We start from the raw sequence: 20,815 nt of genomic DNA on the forward strand, positions 1-20,815 counted from the left end.
AAAATAGGTTTATGGAAATGATAACAAAAGAGTGTGCTATTCAGATGTTTGTCATTGTGAATAACTCAAAACGTCGCACCAAATTGTATTCTTTAAAAATGTGAACATTTAAAATTGAATTTAAAAAAGTTAAATAGTGAATTAAAGAAATCATATATCAGAATTAATATCAGAATTAATATTATTTTGTAAAAAAATGTAAATAAATAATTTTGATAATAAATCATGAAGTATATTTTCGGATTAATAATTTGTATTTATGGATTTTTAATAGCTAAAAAAAGAAGAAAAAGCATAATTGAAAAGGAAAAAACTATCCCCATATTTTAAACATTAAAATGTTTAAAACATTTATAATATTACTAAAAAATTAAATGTTTAATGGAAATTTAGATAGCATACCTGATGACTAGGTAATAATAATAATAATAATAATAATAATAATAATAATGAATGATACAGTATATGTTTTTTTCCTCGAAATTTGTAACAGTATATTTCATTTTAAAACTTACCAATATTTGCTTGACTAAATTATTTAGATATCAATTTTAAGTTTCAAAATGTAGGCTTAGTAAGACAAAAACATGTTTAAGTCAGTTAACATAATAAAAAATAAAAACGTAACCGATGTCTTGTAAGTAAAATGTCAGGAATATATGTGTGACCAAAGTGGTAGAACGCTATACTGATAACCAGAAAGTATCGAGTTCAAATCCGGGTCCAGTTCAACTCCCCAAAGATCCATAGCAATCGGTTGACGCAATCGAATTTCATTTTGATATACCGTATGTAGAGAAAAATTTAATCGGGCCCTGCCGCGGCGCCGCCCACTGCAAATTTGAATTTTTTTTTCTCGCTGGAACCTTCCCTAGGGGTATTCTTAACAACTTCCACAATTTTTATGGCGATGTGATGAAAGGTGTAGTAATGCATAAAAGACACACACACAGACACATACTTTGCTTCATATATATATATATATATATATATATATATATATATATATATGTATATATATATATATATATATATATATATATATATATATATATATATATATATATATATATATATATATATATATATATATATATATATATATATAGAGAGAGAGAGAGAGAGAGAGAGAGAGAGAGAGAGAGAGAGGTTTGGAATGCTTTGTGACATTGAACTGTTTATTCTACCAACTTCCCTTAGGGGTCGTCTGTAAATGACGTCACACTTGTAGGGGGAGGGGGGGGGGGTCCGTAATTTTGTAACGGTGTGTGATGAGGGGGAGGGGTGCGACGTCACACTTTTGCAGTATAAAAAAGCAATGTTAGAAAACAAATTTTAGACGTTATTTCGCGTTTTAGAAAACTGTTTTAATAAATTGTGATAGGAATTGATTAAATTACTCTATTTTGACAGAGTTCAGACCAAATTTTAGAAACAATATCGATGTTTAAAAAAAAATTCAACTGCAATTTTGAGGGGGGTTGTAACTGAGGTGTGACGTCATTTTAGGGGGGGGGTCTGGCTTTTTGTGACGACGTGTGACGGAGGGGAGGGGGAGGTAAAAATCGTAGAAAAAAGCATGACGTCATTTTTGGATGGCCCCCAGAGTTTCTTCCAGGCATCTATTCAGGGGGGGGGGGGGGCGAACGAAATGAAATTTATATAATGTATATAGAAAATGTATACTTTTAACAGTATCCGCCCCCCCCCCCCCCCGAATATTTCAAGTGCCCCCCCCCCCCCCCAGAGAAAAAAGTCTGGAAAAAACACCGATGACCCCTTATATCCAATGACCATTTCATCGACAGATACATTTAGACCGGGGTAAAATGCATCTTGGATTGATGCCACCAGTTTATCAGAAAAAGCAAAATTTTATCGTTCGCTTCTCCTTTATCAACACACGCATGTAAAAATTTGTGTAAGAGGGCCTGAGACCTTTTTCTGACCATGGTTTGTCCATACCAAGGTGTGGAAAGGTGGGCTTCTTTTACATACCAGTAGCTTTTTATTAAAGGCCTAGGGTTGAGGCCCATAGCTATCAAAGTAGCAAAAAATGTCAACAACGCTGTTCTCGTTACTGGTTGAAATTTGTAGTAACCTGAATGCCTGAGCTGAGGAAATACTAATTTCCCCCTGGCATACATATTAATATTACCTAATAATAGCTCTATGATCTGGTCATTCAATAAAGTGACCAAGCAATCTAGCTCAGTTGACTCGGGTGTTATTTTATCCGAATTTACGCCATGGGATTCGTGACGAACAAAACGAAAGTTGATTTGTGTTGTACTTTCATGTATATAAAATTAGTACTACTAGTGGTAGTAGCAGGACCACTGACAGTCCTGTTACATTAGTATTAGCACTATTAGAGCTAGCAGTGTTAATACCAGCTGTCGTTTCTCTAAGCGTAGGCCCCTTACCCTTCCCTGTCTAGAGTTTGCCACGCCTACTTGTGTTATCACAATCGCTATCACCACTATTACTACCGCTCTCACTGTAATTGCTTGGGGGTCATCCATAAACTACGACACACTTTTTTGGACGATTTTACCTCCCCCTACCCACCGTCACACATCGTCACAAAAAAACAACCCCCCCCCCCAAAATAAAATGACGTCACACATCAGCCGATATCTCCCCCCCCCCCCCCTCAAGATAGTGGCTGTTTAATTGTATAAATGCTCGTCTACATTTTAAAAGCTGTTTCATGCTTCATTATAAAATTATGTAATATTTATTTTTATTCAAGCTCATTGGCCTAGCAGTAATATTAAGTTAATATTTTAGAAGATTTACCATAAACATTTGTTCTTATTTATTAATAGATAAGGAAATACTAATAATTGGTGCCTTTATTTTTATACAATCCTACGCTCTTCGGAAACATTTTACATTTAATTATCATTGAACCTATCTCCCCTCTTCATTTGTCAACAACACTTAATAGTGTGAACTCAATATCTGAAAGATATTTCTAAACAGCTACCTTAGTATTTTATTTTAATTTAATTTAGAATGAGCTAAAATTCAAAATAAACATATGGAACCTAGTTTGAGAATATTATAATGATCTTTAAGAATGCCTAGTATAAGAGGAAAGTCATAGAACATTAATAGTTATTATTTTCTTTTTAGATACAAAATATCACGTTATAAAATCGGATACTAGCGACGATTTTGATCCATTTGGGGATGTGTTCGGTAAACTTATGATTATTTCTGCCTTAATAATTGTCTTATGTGTAATATATATCAATGTGCATTCGTATTTGTATGCGTGTTAGTGTTTGTGTGTGTGTAGTAGGGATTGTCCAACAAAAATTTTATACAGCAGTGGCATTTGCAAGTTTATTTGGGGGAGAGGAAAGTACACAAAAGGCACAATATATATATATATATATATATATATATATATATATATATATATATATATATATATATATATATATATGCTGTTGTGAGCGTATGTGTGTTTTTAATGTTGCTAAAAATATTACTAAAACCGAAATCATCAGTGCAATATCGTCCATCTATGCCTTAGTAAACTTAATATGACTATTTTAAAATTAATCAGCAAAACTAAATTGTAGAGCCTCTTACTAGCTCAAACTTATACAATATACTATAGTTTAAGAACCGTTTTTGCACAGTGCTTATGTATTAATTTGAAACAAAATCATTAGTTCTAAGTGTATATCCTTTATATTGTAGGTGCTCCATCTATTCGTAAGTATTATTATGTTTACTTATAAATACACTTTTAACTTTAAAGTAGATCAGTACTCAGTGATCGAAACTATTTTTTTCCATCTCTTTTAAAATTATATCCAAAGTAATTTAAAACAAAATTATTTAATCACCGTGTACACTGTCCATTATCTGCTAGCCTAAAATGTTTTTACAAACTTTCCCTTAAAATAAATACTTAATAATTAATTATTTTGATTCAGCATCTCGTAAGTATTACATTTTTGTCAGCATTTCTTTTCAAACTTTCAATTATGATGGTTATAATGCATTGTATGTAACTATAATTTAAACCATCAATTGCATTTAAAACTTATAAACCACAAAGTCTATGCATAAAATGGAGAAAAAAGCGAATGGATTTAGTTTTTTAGATTCGGTTAAATCAAACGAACACAAGCACATAATTGATTTAAGACAAATTAGTTCTAAGTGTATATATTGTAGGTGCTCCATCTATTCGTAAGTATTATTATATTTACTTATAAATACACATTTAACTTTAAAGTAGATCAGTACTCAGTATTGCGTACAAACGTATTTTTTTTTCCATCTTTAAAAAAAATTGTGTCCAAAGTAATTTAAAGCAAAATTATTTAATCACCGTGTGTTGGGTTCTTCGGTCTAGGGAAATATAAATAACAACAGACAAATGCGACGTATACAACAATAACACTAACACTCTATTATAACAATAATAATAAGATATTTAATAATATATACAGTACTAAAATAATAAAAGGATCAAAAGGGGTCTACAACATAAATACAATACTCAACACCACGTTCCATGTTCCACGTCCACAGCCACACTACAACTGACTGATTCACACACTAGCACACGCTCTGACACCCGTCACCTGACACACCTCACGTGAACACTTCTCGCTCCATGTAAACACACTCAACCAAGGGATACAACTATACACCAAAGGGAGGCTAGCTGTCGTTCCAGCACACAACACACACACACACAAGCAGGGGACATGTAAGGGACGTAACACTGTGTACAGGGTCCATTATCTGCTAGACTAAAATGTGTTTACAAACCGATTTTATAAATCAATGTTGCATTATTAATTATATATAAATTTGAAGATTTTTAATGTAAATTCCCATTACCAATTTGTTATTATCATAATAAACTTTTTTTTAATATAAAAATTTTGAGTAGTGGTAAGTTTGGTTTAAAATCGCTTACATATTATACGTGGTACACAGAGCTTCTGCTCAAAATGCATTGGAAAATAGTATTGTTTACGGCACACTCAGGTTAATTCTGAATTCAGAGGTCATGATTTATGATTGATTAATATGAGAGAACACCATGATAAATGTCCATACTTGTTTCATTACAGGTCCTCTGTCTTATCGTCGTGAGTATTATCATCTTTTTTTAAAAGAACACATAAACATTTTGGTTGAGATTCAATATTAAAATAAAAGTTTAAATTTATTTTTAGATCTAATTATCTTTTCTGGGCAGATGAAGTAGAGTTCAATGTTTCCTGACCTCGGCATGTGAAGTCACGGTGTGGTCAAAAATATTATTTTCCCGATCCCAAATAAGGTACCCATCAGAGCTGGGTACACTCAGGGACGTCCTACAGTCACAAGTCTAATTGAGATCCAGACTCGCGTTCTTTGGGCTAGCAGTCAAACGCCCTACACATCAACCACGCCCTCCCACCTTTTCTTCATTTAGAGTAAAGAGGAGAGGATTGAAAGAGATGAATGTTTTGATATTTGGAAAAAAAACATTTTATTTTTAAATAAATATAAGGTGATGTTGGCGGCGGTGTCTTAACATTCTTTTGATGAATGTTTTGAACATCCTTTTTAGCCGACGTGTTGCGGTGGTTATATAGCGCTTATGAAACAGTGTAGGCGGTGCGGCGTCTCGCAACATTGAACAGAGACGCGTTTTGTTTGATTTATTTTGTTATGCTTAACTTGTGTGGTGATAATTTCACAACAAAACTGAATTTACTCAAATATGTTTGATCTTCATTTAATGCACCATGCTTAAAAAAATTAGTTAAAGCGATTACTTAATAAAGAAAGTAAAATGCATTTTGAAATCCTTAGATAAGCGAAAATAGTAGCTTTGTCTTATTTCATATATGAAAGAGAAAGTATTGTTTTTACACTTTTCATATAGTAAATGCATATTAATTGCGATTGTCTGCGTGGTAATATATATTTTTATTCCTTCCTTTTTGCGTTTTAATATGTTTTGTTTATCAACAATTTAGATTTAAATTGATTACGAATGATTATTTGGTAATATATAATGGTAATATTTTTCGGGCAAACGGCCTTCAAGCAAGTGTCCATTCGGACATTTGTCCCATTCGGGCAAGTATCCATTGGAGCATTTGTCGCATTCAGGCAAGTGTCCATTCGGGTAATCGGCCTTCGGGCAATAGTCTTACGGGAATTTGTCGTAGACCCGTTTGTGAGTGTGTGTATGTGTGTGTGTGTGACAACGTGAGTGTGCTGTGGCGTGTGTGCGCGTGCGTATGCTTTAAATAAATTAAAATCTATCTATCTATATATATAAAATGCAATGTATGTGTGTTTGTGTGTGTTTGTCCTTTATGCATTACTACACCTCTCATCACATCGCCGTGAAACTTTGGGAAGTTGTTGAGAATATTCCTGGGGAGGTTTCTGCGAAAAAAAAAATTTCAAATTCGCAGGGGTGGCGCCCCGGCAAGGCGCGATTTGTTTTTCTCTGTATACGGTATATAAAAATAATAAAAGAAAATTGCAGTGACACCGTTCACACGATCGCCATGAAACTTTAGAAAGATGTTGAGAATACTCCTGGGGAGGTTTTTACGCAAAAAACATTTTTAAATTCGTAGGGGTGGCGCCCCGGCAGGGCGCGATTTGTTTTTCTCTATATAACGTGTATAAAAATACAAGTCGATTTTGGTTTGGCATCGATAGCCATGAGACTGTGGGGAGTTCATTATACCATTCTAAGGAAGGGTTCTGTAAAAAAATAATTTTTAATTTCGCAAGGGCGGCGCCACGGGAGGGTGCGATTTTTCTCTATATACGTTTTATAAAATGTCGTTTTCACACCGTTCATCCGTGTACCATGAAACTTTGGGGAGATGATTAGATCGCTCAATGGTAGGGTTCTGCAATAAAATATTGTTTAGTATTGCAAGGGCGGCGCCCCCGGAGGGGGGGAGCGATTTTTTTTTCTATACACGGTATATAAAAAATAAAACTCGGATGCGGTTCATCCGAGTGCCATGAAACTTTATGGAGTAGATGAGAATACTTACAAAAATATTTCTTCGAAAAAGAAAACTAAAGTTTCTTTCGGGCGGCGCCATTTAGGGTACAACTTTCGTCCATACACGGATTGGCGCCCAGAGTTTTAAAGCGACTAAGTTGGCATTTGGCATCCGTTGATCGAGCGTCCTGCATAGCGAGTAAGGGGTACTACAATATTCAGCGGTAAAACTACAACAGGCTTCTAAAAATAACTTTGTAACGCGAGGAAATCCTTCTGTACAGTTTCGTCACCTTGCGAAAGATGAAAAAATAACTTTTTGAATATGAGGAGCCTACTGTAGAGTTTTGTCACTTTGCAAATGATGCAATAAGCACCTATTATTAGACAATCCAGTGAGAAATTGAGATCGAGCATCTAATAATAGACCATTAGTAACGCTAGCCTATTGCTTCAGTCACACTGATATTTAAAACACGTCAAATAATTTTTTTTCGTGTTAAAGAAAAAATTCCTGTTTATTTGTGTCACTTTAGCGAATGACGAAATCTGCATTATTATTAACAGGATGCTATTTGGCCGATGGCGCCTGTTAGTTTTAAGGAGCCATGGGTCGTACGCCGCGCCTATGCGGTAGTGTAATCGGGGGGTGGGGCCCTGAGAGCGCCCCTCTACGCCCCTGACACATGGGTGGTCACCGAAGTGTGTTCTACCATATTATTTCGGTGAGTGATTAATGTACACATAAGGTTTTCACGCGGTAGTGTAGGTAAACCCGTGTCCCAGTATTTATGATCCAAGCGCAGGCATTGTTTTCATTTAAATAACTCACTTTTAGAAAACAAGGTCACGCGTCTAAGAATATAGGATTTGTAACGTATGGATGAAACCCTTCTTCTATTCCCGCGGCAACGCGCGGGGACGGGTACGCTAGTAACTATATATTTTATTATATACAACGGATGTATATGTTTCTATTTATCGTACGTGTTTGGCGTGGCTGAAAGTTTAACGTAACGTTTTACAATTATTTTTTTCCTTTTCCTTATTCTTTACTAGAAAATTATTTTTAGTGACTTTCTAATTTTTTACAACGCTACTCTTATCAGGAAAATCTAAACACTTTATTCAAATTTAAAATATTCATACCCTTGGTCAAATGTCAAGTTAATTTAATTCATATTAATTATATTAATCTTTGGTATTCATTTTTGCGGAATATATTATTTTTTCAATAAAAGTGCATTTTACTAAACATGTGAGGCTTTAGCTTTTGGTGATTGTGCAGCTTATCGCGTTGAATGCAGGGTGTCGTGTTTGCAGTAGCGTAGCGAGGAGGGCGGCGGAGAGATAAATGTCCATGGCCACCGACCTTATGGGTGGCGCCAAAATGGGTTGGAAAAACAAATTGAAAGTTTGAGAGGGGGGGGGGGGGTGCGAGGGCTGGGGGTGCAAATCGAAAGTTTGTCCCCGGGCGCAGAGGAGGGCCGCTACGCCTCTGCGTGTTTGTTATAAAAGCAAAAGTTTTTTTCTTTAAAAAAAAAGCCGAGTGTCAAATAATGATTAATGGTTTCTAGAATATTAAATTCAAACAGTTATATTAACCTTAGTCTTACTAAATCTTTTTGTTTTACAAACAGGCCTAAGTACACTTTCAATGTATTCAGATTTCAATACTGGAGAATGGAATAGCATAATTGGTAAATATTTCGGTTTACTTTTAAAAGAGGTTACAAAAAAGGTAAATTAAACTAAACTTAAAATATTAATACAAAAATGATAAGTTACTGAACTATCGATAAAACTAATTGCATTTCTCTAATAACCACACGCAAGAAAACCTAAAATACGTTGCTTCTTCAGCACTACACTAAATATATACATCATCCATTATTCTAGGAACCAAACAAGTGTTAGTAATTAATAAAGTTCTACATTAATCATTTTACAAATACGTTAATCCTATTCTTAATGGGTTTTTCTTCACAGACACACTCAACACGAAGTTCAAGTGTGTCATCCTTTTGAAACAGAAGAAAATTTATTCACACATTTCAATACATGTCAGAAAAATCAAGACCATGCAGGATTTATTCCAATCCACGATTTTAATATTCGACATATAAACATAACACAAAAGGTGGAGGAGTTGTACAACATCATTAAGCTAGCAGCTGATCTTACAGTAAGAATAACTGTAACCTACACAAGCACAGCTAGACCTAAGACTGTTGAAGAATCAGTTCAAGAATATCCGTGTTCGAATCAAAGAGGGACAAATTGTCTGAGAACAGGGACAGGAACAATAGTTGGTGTGTCCAAATTTCAAGATGAGGATAAGAAAACCTGTCAGTGTAAGGTTTGTAAAGTTTCAGACACTCCACAAACCACCTGGTGGAGTGTGGGTGTGATGACAGCCACCCACGTGGTGTTTGACGACAGCGAGGCTGAGAGTGCCACATGCAGGCTGTTCTTTGACCAGGCGGACAGTCCAGTTGTGACGTTAGATGGCTGGAGAATGTGGGACATGAGCATCAAGGGAGACACCTGCAGATTTTCTTGTGCCTCACATGACATGGAATTGTACGAGAAAGTCCAACGCATCTTCAAAAGTTTTCTTTTCTATCCCAACAAGTTTGAGGAAAGCGTGTCTTTTATAGTGTCACATCCACATGGCTGCTCAAAACACGTCTCTATAGGAAAATACAAACAAAAACGTATTAAGCAATTGCATCTCCATTACATCGCAACAAAATACTCTTATGAAATGAGTACGTGTCCAGGAAGTAGCGGGGCTTATGTATTCTCTAGTGAAAACTTGCTGGTACCTCACGTGCACAGTGGATGTAGGGAGGGCATCAATTACAGTGGGGAAGGATTTCAAGAAAAGTACTCAGACTGACACCAGTTTAAATTCATAGCACCCCCCTCCCCCTTCCCACCTTTTCCCTCCTCTCCCCACCACCCCCCCCCCCCAAGATCTCTAAATATAAAAAATATCTCGCAACTTCAGAAACATTTGTAGCCTACAAAGGTAATTGCATATTACATGAACTGAATTAAATTTTAAAAATGTATTTTGCAATCAATAGATATGTGCACATATATAAATAAAATACAGTTCCTAATAATTTATCTCATAATTTTCTTTCACTAACATATGTGTTACTACCCGCTAAATTGGACATTCGTTATACACATCAAATAATTGTACATCATGCATAAGTGCAGGTTTTATTAGGAATTTAACTAAATGAACTGCACTGAGCTTACATCACAACCCCATACTATACAATACAACAATTATTTTTAAAATTGTATTCCCCTATCGGTTTCGTGTATCTTGACAGGTACGCAAAAACTGAGGTATTGTTTTTTACGGAACAAATATAAAAAATAAAAAATAAGACATAAAATTTGCCAGTTAATTATTCACCATTTAATTTTCTTGTGATTTCTCTTTGTTTTAAAATTTGCAATGTACATTTTTTAACAGTTTATTCATTAAGATGGCTTTGAATTAAGCATGCATAATATATTTACTAATTTCCACTTTGTGTATTAAATATTAATTTTAAGCCTTCTCTATATATTAAAAAACCTATTGTGGAAATACAGATAAGTAACATGTATTCACGTCCGCAATAAATGTAAATACATCAATTTTGAAAGGGATGAAAATACAGAACATTTAAAACATTGGATAAGTTGTAAATTAGGGGAGGGGGAGATGGAGTGTGACGTCATTTTAGGGGAGGGTCTGACGTTTTGTGACCATGTGTGACGTAGGGGGAAAAGGGGGTAAAAAAATGACCAAATAAACGTGACGTCATTTATGGTCGACCCCTATGTTATTGTAAGGAATGAACGAGGGTGCAATGGAAGCGACTGGTCGAGTGACAGCGGGTATGTTGTGAGCGAGAGAAAGGAGGTGTGTAGGTATAATTTAGGGAGGACAGTTACAGGTTGGAGCAAGAAGGCGAAGATCGATGTGAAGCGAAATAGATGAGATTAAACTTGATTGGTATACCTTTACGAGTTTGTTGGTGTATCGTATACCTGAGTGTGCAAGACCTCTCACTCCCTCACACTCGCTATTATTTTATGATCATTGTACATTTAACATGTTTAAGGAGTAGAGATTATTTAAAACCAAACATCATTTTATCAACATATTTTTATAAACACAAAAACTAGGAAAGGAAACATTATTTAATTCGTAATACAATTAACTTTCATAATAATTATTTACACTATTGTTTATTAGATTTCAAATTGTCGTTAGTTTTTTTCTAAATTATCCTTCCAAACCTGACGATCAGTTGGGTAGGTGAAATAGAGTTAATCTTGTGCAGATGCAGAAACAGTATATAGAACAATACCCAGTCGCCTTTATTTACCCTAACCCTAAGTCACAAACACATGAGATTGGGTAGGCTTTCCTGGATCTGAACTCGAGACTTCCGCGTTAGCAGTCGTATATCGTATGCTATTCTTTAAAAACTTCTTCAACGTTTAGTATGTAGTTTGTGTTTGTGCATGTATAGTGTCTGTTTATATCTATCTGTATTTCCCCTATGCTTATTGTTACAATCGGCTTCGTAAGTATACACAAAACCGCACTTGTGCTGAAGCCTATACCGTATGTAAAACTGTGTTGTTTGTTACTTATAAGCCCACAGGGTATTTAGGTCTTTTTATATGTGTTAATACCAGGCGCTCTTGATCCTTATTAATGTCACAACTATTTATAGCTTGAGCTAACATCTTTGTCAGGTTGTAAAATGGAAATTCCATCGATAAAAATTTCGATGTGTCTCTTAAGTAATTATGTGTGTGATTGTGTGTAAAATTGTTTGTATGTGTATATGTTTGACGTGCATTTTTTGAGAATGTATGTCACGGTGGGAGTGCTTTGGTGTTTGTATATGTTAATAATGTTGAATGGCTGTATACATATTTACTTAATTTAATTTCCTTCAACAAATGTCTTTTTGTATATGTGTGTTAATAATTGTGATTGCAAGTATGTCAGTCTGTGTGCAAAGAGTTGGGGTAGATATAAAAGAAGACAAAGACAAATCGTTCGTGTTTCTCAAATACATATTTATTTACATATACAGATATTTTCTAAAAGCGGTTTACCATTTTGTTAAAATGTACAGGTGATGCCAAGCGGAACTGCTGCTTAAAGTATACTTTCTGAAAAATCTTGACGTTTCTACGAGAGTAAACATTTAGCGTGAACCACAGCTCACCAGACCATGTGGGGATGGGTGTGGTAGGGATATGCCTAGAGAGGAAGAGAGGGGGCTGCTAGGCGCGCTTACAGCCTGGTGTTTTCTATGGTATCGAAGAAGAGAATTATATATATATAGAAGATTACGCTGTTATGAAATATATTTCGAAACAATTAAATAGGTTGTATACATTTTCCAGATTACAATTTATATTTTATTAATAAGAGCGAATGTCGGGAGCCTATTTCAAATCATGTATCGCTTTTATTTCAATGTGTTGCGTTCTAAAGAATGTAGGCCAGTTTAAAAGTAAACAGTTTAAATCCTGTTAAAGGGACGTTATAACTGTGGAGTGGGCTTTGTTTTGGCTCATCCGAGGATTTGTGAATAGCTCATTGATATTTTGTCTGGAAAAAAAGTGTCATTAAGATCTTCTATCCATACATTTAAAGTATTTTTTCCCAATCATTGATATTGTTGTTTTGATGTTTTAAACATTTTTTAAATAAAATTTAATGTCTTGATCTAATGTGCCTTTAATACAACGTTTAAATAAAAAAAATATATAAAAAAAAATGTTTTTAATTACATTTTCTTTCCAACTGCCATATACATAAAAATAGAAGAACGAAGATACATTAATTAAAATGAAAAATAGGTTTATGGAAATGATAACAAAAGAGTGTGCTATTCAGATGTTTGTCATTGTGAATAACTCAAAACGTCGCACCAAATTGTATTCTTTAAAAATGTGAACATTTAAAATTGAATTTAAAAAAGTTAAATAGTGAATTAAAGAAATCATATATCAGAATTAATATCAGAATTAATATTATTTTGTAAAAAAATGTAAATAAATAATTTTGATAATAAATCATGAAGTATATTTTCGGATTAATAATTTGTATTTATGGATTTTTAATAGCTAAAAAAAGAAGAAAAAGCATAATTGAAAAGGAAAAAACTATCCCCATATTTTAAACATTAAAATGTTTAAAACATTTATAATATTACTAAAAAATTAAATGTTTAATGGAAATTTAGATAGCATACCTGATGACTAGGTAATAATAATAATAATAATAATAATAATAATAATAATGAATGATACAGTATATGTTTTTTTCCTCGAAATTTGTAACAGTATATTTCATTTTAAAACTTACCAATATTTGCTTGACTAAATTATTTAGATATCAATTTTAAGTTTCAAAATGTAGGCTTAGTAAGACAAAAACATGTTTAAGTCAGTTAACATAATAAAAAATAAAAACGTAACCGATGTCTTGTAAGTAAAATGTCAGGAATATATGTGTGACCAAAGTGGTAGAACGCTATACTGATAACCAGAAAGTATCGAGTTCAAATCCGGGTCCAGTTCAACTCCCCAAAGATCCATAGCAATCGGTTGACGCAATCGACTTTCATTTTGATATACCGTATGTAGAGAAAAATTTAATCGGGCCCTGCCGCGGCGCCGCCCACTGCAAATTTGAATTTTTTTTTCTCGCTGGAACCTTCCCTAGGGGTATTCTTAACAACTTCCACAATTTTTATGGCGATGTGATGAAAGGTGTAGTAATGCATAAAAGACACACACACAGACACATACTTTGCTTCATATATATATATATATATATATATATATATATATATATATATATATATATATATATATATATATATATATAGAGAGAGAGAGAGAGAGAGAGAGAGAGAGAGAGAGAGAGAGAGAGAGAGAGAGAGAGAGAGAGGTTTGGAATGCTTTGTGACATTGAACTGTTTATTCTACCAACTTCCCTTAGGGGTCGTCTGTAAATGACGTCACACTTGTAGGGGGAGGGGGGGGGGTCCGTAATTTTGTAACGGTGTGTGATGAGGGGGAGGGGTGCGACGTCACACTTTTGCAGTATAAAAAAGCAATGTTAGAAAACAAATTTTAGACGTTATTTCGCGTTTTAGAAAACTGTTTTAATAAATTGTGATAGGAATTGATTAAATTACTCTATTTTGACAGAGTTGAGACCAAATTTTAGAAACAATATCGATGTTTAAAAAAAAATTCAACTGCAATTTTGAGGGGGGTTGTAACTGAGGTGTGACGTCATTTTAGGGGGGGGGGGTCTGGCTTTTTGTGACGACGTGTGACGGAGGGGAGGGGGAGGTAAAAATCGTAGAAAAAAGCGTGACGTCATTTTTGGATGGCCCCCAGAGTTTCTTCCAGGCATCTATTCAGGGGGGGGGGGGCGAACGAAATGAAATTTATATAATGTATATAGAAAATGTATACTTTTAACAGTATCCGCCCCCCCCCCGAATATTTCAAGTGCCCCCCCCCCCCAGAGAAAAAAGTCTGGAAAAAACACCGATGACCCCTTATATCCAATGACCATTTCATCGACAGATACATTTAGACCGGGGTAAAATGCATCTTGGATTGATGCCACCAGTTTATCAGAAAAAGCAAAATTTTATCGTTCGCTTCTCCTTTATCAACACACGCATGTAAAAATTTGTGTAAGAGGGCCTGAGACCTTTTTCTGACCATGGTTTGTCCATACCAAGGTGTGGAAAGGTGGGCTTCTTTTACATACCAGTAGCTTTTTATTAAAGGCCTAGGGTTGAGGCCCATAGCTATCAAAGTAGCAAAAAATGTCAACAACGCTGTTCTCGTTACTGGTTGAAATTTGTAGTAACCTGAATGCCTGAGCTGAGGAAATACTAATTTCCCCCTGGCATACATATTAATATTACCTAATAATAGCTCTATGATCTGGTCATTCAATAAAGTGACCAAGCAATCTAGCTCAGTTGACTCGGGTGTTATTTTATCCGAATTTACGCCATGGGATTCGTGACGAACAAAACGAAAGTTGATTTGTGTTGTACTTTCATGTATATAAAATTAGTACTACTAGTGGTAGTAGCAGGACCACTGACAGTCCTGTTACATTAGTATTAGCACTATTAGAGCTAGCAGTGTTAATACCAGCTGTCGTTTCTCTAAGCGTAGGCCCCTTACCCTTCCCTGTCTAGAGTTTGCCACGCCTACTTGTGTTATCACAATCGCTATCACCACTATTACTACCGCTCTCACTGTAATTGCTTGGGGGTCATCCATAAACTACGACACACTTTTTTGGACGATTTTACCTCCCCCTACCCACCGTCACACATCGTCACAAAAAAACAACCCCCCCCCCCAAAAAAAATGACGTCACACATCAGCCGATATCTCCCCCCCCCTCAAGATAGTGGCTGTTTAATTGTATAAATGCTCGTCTACATTTTAAAAGCTGTTTCATGCTTCATTATAAAATTATGTAATATTTATTTTTATTCAAGCTCATTGGCCTAGCAGTAATATTAAGTTAATATTTTAGAAGATTTACCATAAACATTTGTTCTTATTTATTAATAGATAAGGAAATACTAATAATTGGTGCCTTTATTTTTATACAATCCTACGCTCTTCGGAAACATTTTACATTTAATTATCATTGAACCTATCTCCCCTCTTCATTTGTCAACAACACTTAATAGTGTGAACTCAATATCTGAAAGATATTTCTAAACAGCTACCTTAGTATTTTATTTTAATTTAATTTAGAATGAGCTAAAATTCAAAATAAACATATGGAACCTAGTTTGAGAATATTATAATGATCTTTAAGAATGCCTAGTATAAGAGGAAAGTCATAGAACATTAATAGTTATTATTTTCTTTTTAGATACAAAATATCACGTTATAAAATCGGATACTAGCGACGATTTTGATCCATTTGGGGATGTGTTCGGTAAACTTATGATTATTTCTGCCTTAATAATTGTCTTATGTGTAATATATATCAATGTGCATTCGTATTTGTATGCGTGTTAGTGTTTGTGTGTGTGTAGTAGGGATTGTCCAACAAAAATTTTATACAGCAGTGGCATTTGCAAGTTTATTTGGGGGAGAGGAAAGTACACAAAAGGCACAATATATATATATATATATATATATATATATATATATATATATATATATATATATATATATATATATATATATATATATATATATATATATATATATATATATATGCTGTTGTGAGCGTATGTGTGTTTTTAATGTTGCTAAAAATATTACTAAAACCGAAATCATCAGTGCAATATCGTCCATCTATGCCTTAGTAAACTTAATATGACTATTTTAAAATTAATCAGCAAAACTAAATTGTAGAGCCTCTTACTAGCTCAAACTTATACAATATACTATAGTTTAAGAACCGTTTTTGCACAGTGCTTATGTATTAATTTGAAACAAAATCATTAGTTCTAAGTGTATATCCTTTATATTGTAGGTGCTCCATCTATTCGTAAGTATTATTATGTTTACTTATAAATACACTTTTAACTTTAAAGTAGATCAGTACTCAGTGATCGAAACTATTTTTTTCCATCTCTTTTAAAATTATATCCAAAGTAATTTAAAACAAAATAATTTAATCACCGTGTACACTGTCCATTATCTGCTAGCCTAAAATGTTTTTACAAACTTTCCCTTAAAATAAATACTTAATAATTAATTATTTTGATTCAGCATCTCGTAAGTATTACATTTTTGTCAGTATTTCTTTTCAAACTTTCAATTATGATGGTTATAATGCATTGTATGTAACTATAATTTAAACCATCAATTGCATTTAAAACTTATAAACCACAAAGTCTATGCATAAAATGGAGAAAAAAGCGAATGGATTTAGTTTTTTAGATTCGGTTAAATCAAACGAACACAAGCACATAATTGATTTAAGACAAATTAGTTCTAAGTGTATATATTGTAGGTGCTCCATCTATTCGTAAGTATTATTATATTTACTTATAAATACACATTTAACTTTAAAGTAGATCAGTACTCAGTATTGCGTACAAACGTATTTTTTTTCCATCTTTAAAAAAAATTGTGTCCAAAGTAATTTAAAGCAAAATTATTTAATCACCGTGTGTTGGGTTCTTCGGTCTAGGGAAATATAAATAACAACAGACAAATGCGACGTATACAACAATAACACTAACACTCTATTATAACAATAATAATAAGATATTTAATAATATATACAGTACTAAAATAATAAAAGGATCAAAAGGGGTCTACAACATAAATACAATACTCAACACCACGTTCCATGTTCCACGTCCACAGCCACACTACAACTGACTGATTCACACACTAGCACACGCTCTGACACCCGTCACCTGACACACCTCACGTGAACACTTCTCGCTCCATGTAAACACACTCAACCAAGGGATACAACTATACACCAAAGGGAGGCTAGCTGTCGTTCCAGCACACAACACACACACACACAAGCAGGGGACATGTAAGGGACGTAACACTGTGTACAGGGTCCATTATCTGCTAGACTAAAATGTGTTTACAAACCGATTTTATAAATCAATGTTGCATTATTAATTATATATAAATTTGAAGATTTTTAATGTAAATTCCCATTACCAATTTGTTATTATCATAATAAACTTTTTTTTAATATAAAAATTTTGAGTAGTGGTAAGTTTGGTTTAAAATCGCTTACATATTATACGTGGTACACAGAGCTTCTGCTCAAAATGCATTGGAAAATAGTATTGTTTACGGCACACTCAGGTTAATTCTGAATTCAGAGGTCATGATTTATGATTGATTAATATGAGAGAACACCATGATAAATGTCCATACTTGTTTTATTACAGGTCCTCTGTCTTATCGTCGTGAGTATTATCATCTTTTTTTAAAAGAACACATAAACATTTTGGTTGAGATTCAATATTAAAATAAAAGTTTAAATTTATTTTTAGATCTAATTATCTTTTCTGGGCAGATGAAGTAGAGTTCAATGTTTCCTGACCTCGGCATGTGAAGTCACGGTGTGGTCAAAAATATTATTTTCCCGATCCCAAATAAGGTACCCATCAGAGCTGGGTACACTCAGGGACGTCCTACAGTCACAAGTCTAATTGAGATCCAGACTCGCGTTCTTTGGGCTAGCAGTCAAACGCCCTACACATCAACCACGCCCTCCCACCTTTTCTTCATTTAAAGTAAAGAGGAGAGGATTGAAAGAGATGAATGTTTTGATATTTGGAAAAAAAAAACATTTTATTTTTAAATAAATATAAGGTGATGTTGGCGGCGGTGTCTTAACATTCTTTTGATGAATGTTTTGAACATCCTTTTTAGCCGACGTGTTGCGATGGTTATATAGCGCTTATGAAACAGTGTAGGCGGTGCGGCGTCTCGCAACATTGAACAGAGACGCGTTTTGTTTGATTTATTTTGTTATGCTTAACTTGTGTGGTGATAATTTCACAACAAAACTGAATTTACTCAAATATGTTTGATCTTCATTTAATGCACCATGCTTAAAAAAATTAGTTAAAGCGATTACTTAATAAAGAAAGTAAAATGCATTTTGAAATCCTTAGATAAGCGAAAATAGTAGCTTTGTCTTATTTCATATATGAAAGAGAAAGTATTGTTTTTACACTTTTCATATAGTAAATGCATATTAATTGCGATTGTCTGCGTGGTAATATATATTTTTATTCCTTCCTTTTTGCGTTTTAATATGTTTTGTTTATCAACAATTTAGATTTAAATTGATTACGAATGATTATTTGGTAATATATAATGGTAATATTTTTCGGGCAAACGGCCTTCAAGCAAGTGTCCATTCGGACATTTGTCCCATTCGGGCAAGTATCCATTGGAGCATTTGTCGCATTCAGGCAAGTGTCCATTCGGGTAATCGGCCTTCGGGCAATAGTCTTACGGGAATTTGTCGTAGACCCGTTTGTGAGTGTGTGTATGTGTGTGTGTGTGACAACGTGAGTGTGCTGTGGCGTGTGTGCGCGTGCGTATGCTTTAAATAAATTAAAATCTATCTATCTATATATATAAAATGCAATGTATGTGTGTTTGTGTGTGTTTGTCCTTTATGCATTACTACACCTCTCATCACATCGCCGTGAAACTTTGGGAAGTTGTTGAGAATATTCCTGGGGAGGTTTCTGCGAAAAAAAAAATTTCAAATTCGCAGGGGTGGCGCCCCGGCAAGGCGCGATTTGTTTTTCTCTGTATACGGTATATAAAAATAATAAAAGAAAATTGCAGTGACACCGTTCACACGATCGCCATGAAACTTTAGAAAGATGTTGAGAATACTCCTGGGGAGGTTTTTACGCAAAAAACATTTTTAAATTCGTAGGGGTGGCGCCCCGGCAGGGCGCGATTTGTTTTTCTCTATATAACGTGTATAAAAATACAAGTCGATTTTGGTTTGGCATCGATAGCCATGAGACTGTGGGGAGTTCATTATACCATTCTAAGGAAGGGTTCTGTAAAAAAATAATTTTTAATTTCGCAAGGGCGGCGCCACGGGAGGGTGCGATTTTTCTCTATATACGTTTTATAAAATGTCGTTTTCACACCGTTCATCCGTGTACCATGAAACTTTGGGGAGATGATTAGATCGCTCAATGGTAGGGTTCTGCAATAAAATATTGTTTAGTATTGCAAGGGCGGCGCCCCCGGAGGGGGGGAGCGATTTTTTTTTCTATACACGGTATATAAAAAATAAAACTCGGATGCGGTTCATCCGAGTGCCATGAAACTTTATGGAGTAGATGAGAATACTCACAAAAATATTTCTTCGAAAAAGAAAACTAAAGTTTCTTTCGGGCGGCGCCATTTAGGGTACAACTTTCGTCCATACACGGATTGGCGCCCAGAGTTTTAAAGCGACTAAGTTGGCATTTGGCATCCGTTGATCGAGCGTCCTGCATAGCGAGTAAGGGGTACTACAATATTCAGCGGTAAAACTACAACAGGCTTCTAAAAATAACTTTGTAACGCGAGGAAATCCTTCTGTACAGTTTCGTCACCTTGCGAAAGATGAAAAAATAACTTTTTGAATATGAGGAGCCTACTGTAGAGTTTTGTCACTTTGCAAATGATGCAATAAGCACCTATTATTAGACAATCCAGTGAGAAATTGAGATCGAGCATCTAATAATAGACCATTAGTAACGCTAGCCTATTGCTTCAGTCACACTGATATTTAAAACACGTCAAATAATTTTTTTTCGTGTTAAAGAAAAAAATCCTGTTTATTTGTGTCACTTTAGCGAATGACGAAATCTGCATTATTATTAACAGGATGCTATTTGGCCGATGGCGCCTGTTAGTTTTAAGGAGCCATGGGTCGTACGCCGCGCCTATGCGGTAGTGTAATCGGGGGGTGGGGGCCTGAGAGCGCCCCTCTACGCCCCTGACACATGGGTGGTCACCGAAGTGTGTTCTACCATATTATTTCGGTGAGTGATTAATGTACACATAAGGTTTTCACGCGGTAGTGTAGGTAAACCCGTGTCCCAGTATTTATGATCCAAGCGCAGGCATTGTTTTCATTTAAATAACTCACTTTTAGAAAACAAGGTCACGCGTCTAAGAATATAGGATTTGTAACGTATGGATGAAACCCTTCTTCTATTCCCGCGGCAACGCGCGGGGACGGGTACGCTAGTA

At 34.7% G+C, this 20,815-nt stretch overlaps 1 protein-coding gene across 1 annotated transcript; it reads left to right on the forward strand.

Annotated features, from left to right (window-relative positions):
* Positions 1 to 8,396: 8,396 nt before the first annotated feature.
* On the forward strand, positions 8,397 to 9,908 carry LOC131950763 (uncharacterized). Its single transcript, XM_059312952.1, has 3 exons — positions 8,397 to 8,400; positions 8,647 to 8,747; positions 9,075 to 9,908. The coding sequence occupies exons 1-3, from the start codon at positions 8,397 to 8,399 to the stop codon at positions 9,906 to 9,908; spliced, it is 939 nt and encodes a 312-aa protein (XP_059168935.1).
* The last annotated feature ends 10,907 nt before the right edge of the window (positions 9,909 to 20,815 follow it).

Source organism: Physella acuta, unplaced genomic scaffold (genome assembly GCF_028476545.2).
Source record: "Physella acuta isolate Inbredline_101_S28 unplaced genomic scaffold, ASM2847654v3 ptg000063l, whole genome shotgun sequence".
Classification (NCBI taxonomy): Eukaryota; Metazoa; Mollusca; class Gastropoda; family Physidae; genus Physella; species Physella acuta.

Excerpts from the sequence above, each read along its gene's own strand:
- LOC131950763 (XM_059312952.1), top strand. Across the intron at positions 8,748-9,074 it reads TAAAAGAGGTTACAAAAAAG|AAAAATCAAGACCATGCAGG; the intron begins GTAAATTAAACT and ends AATACATGTCAG.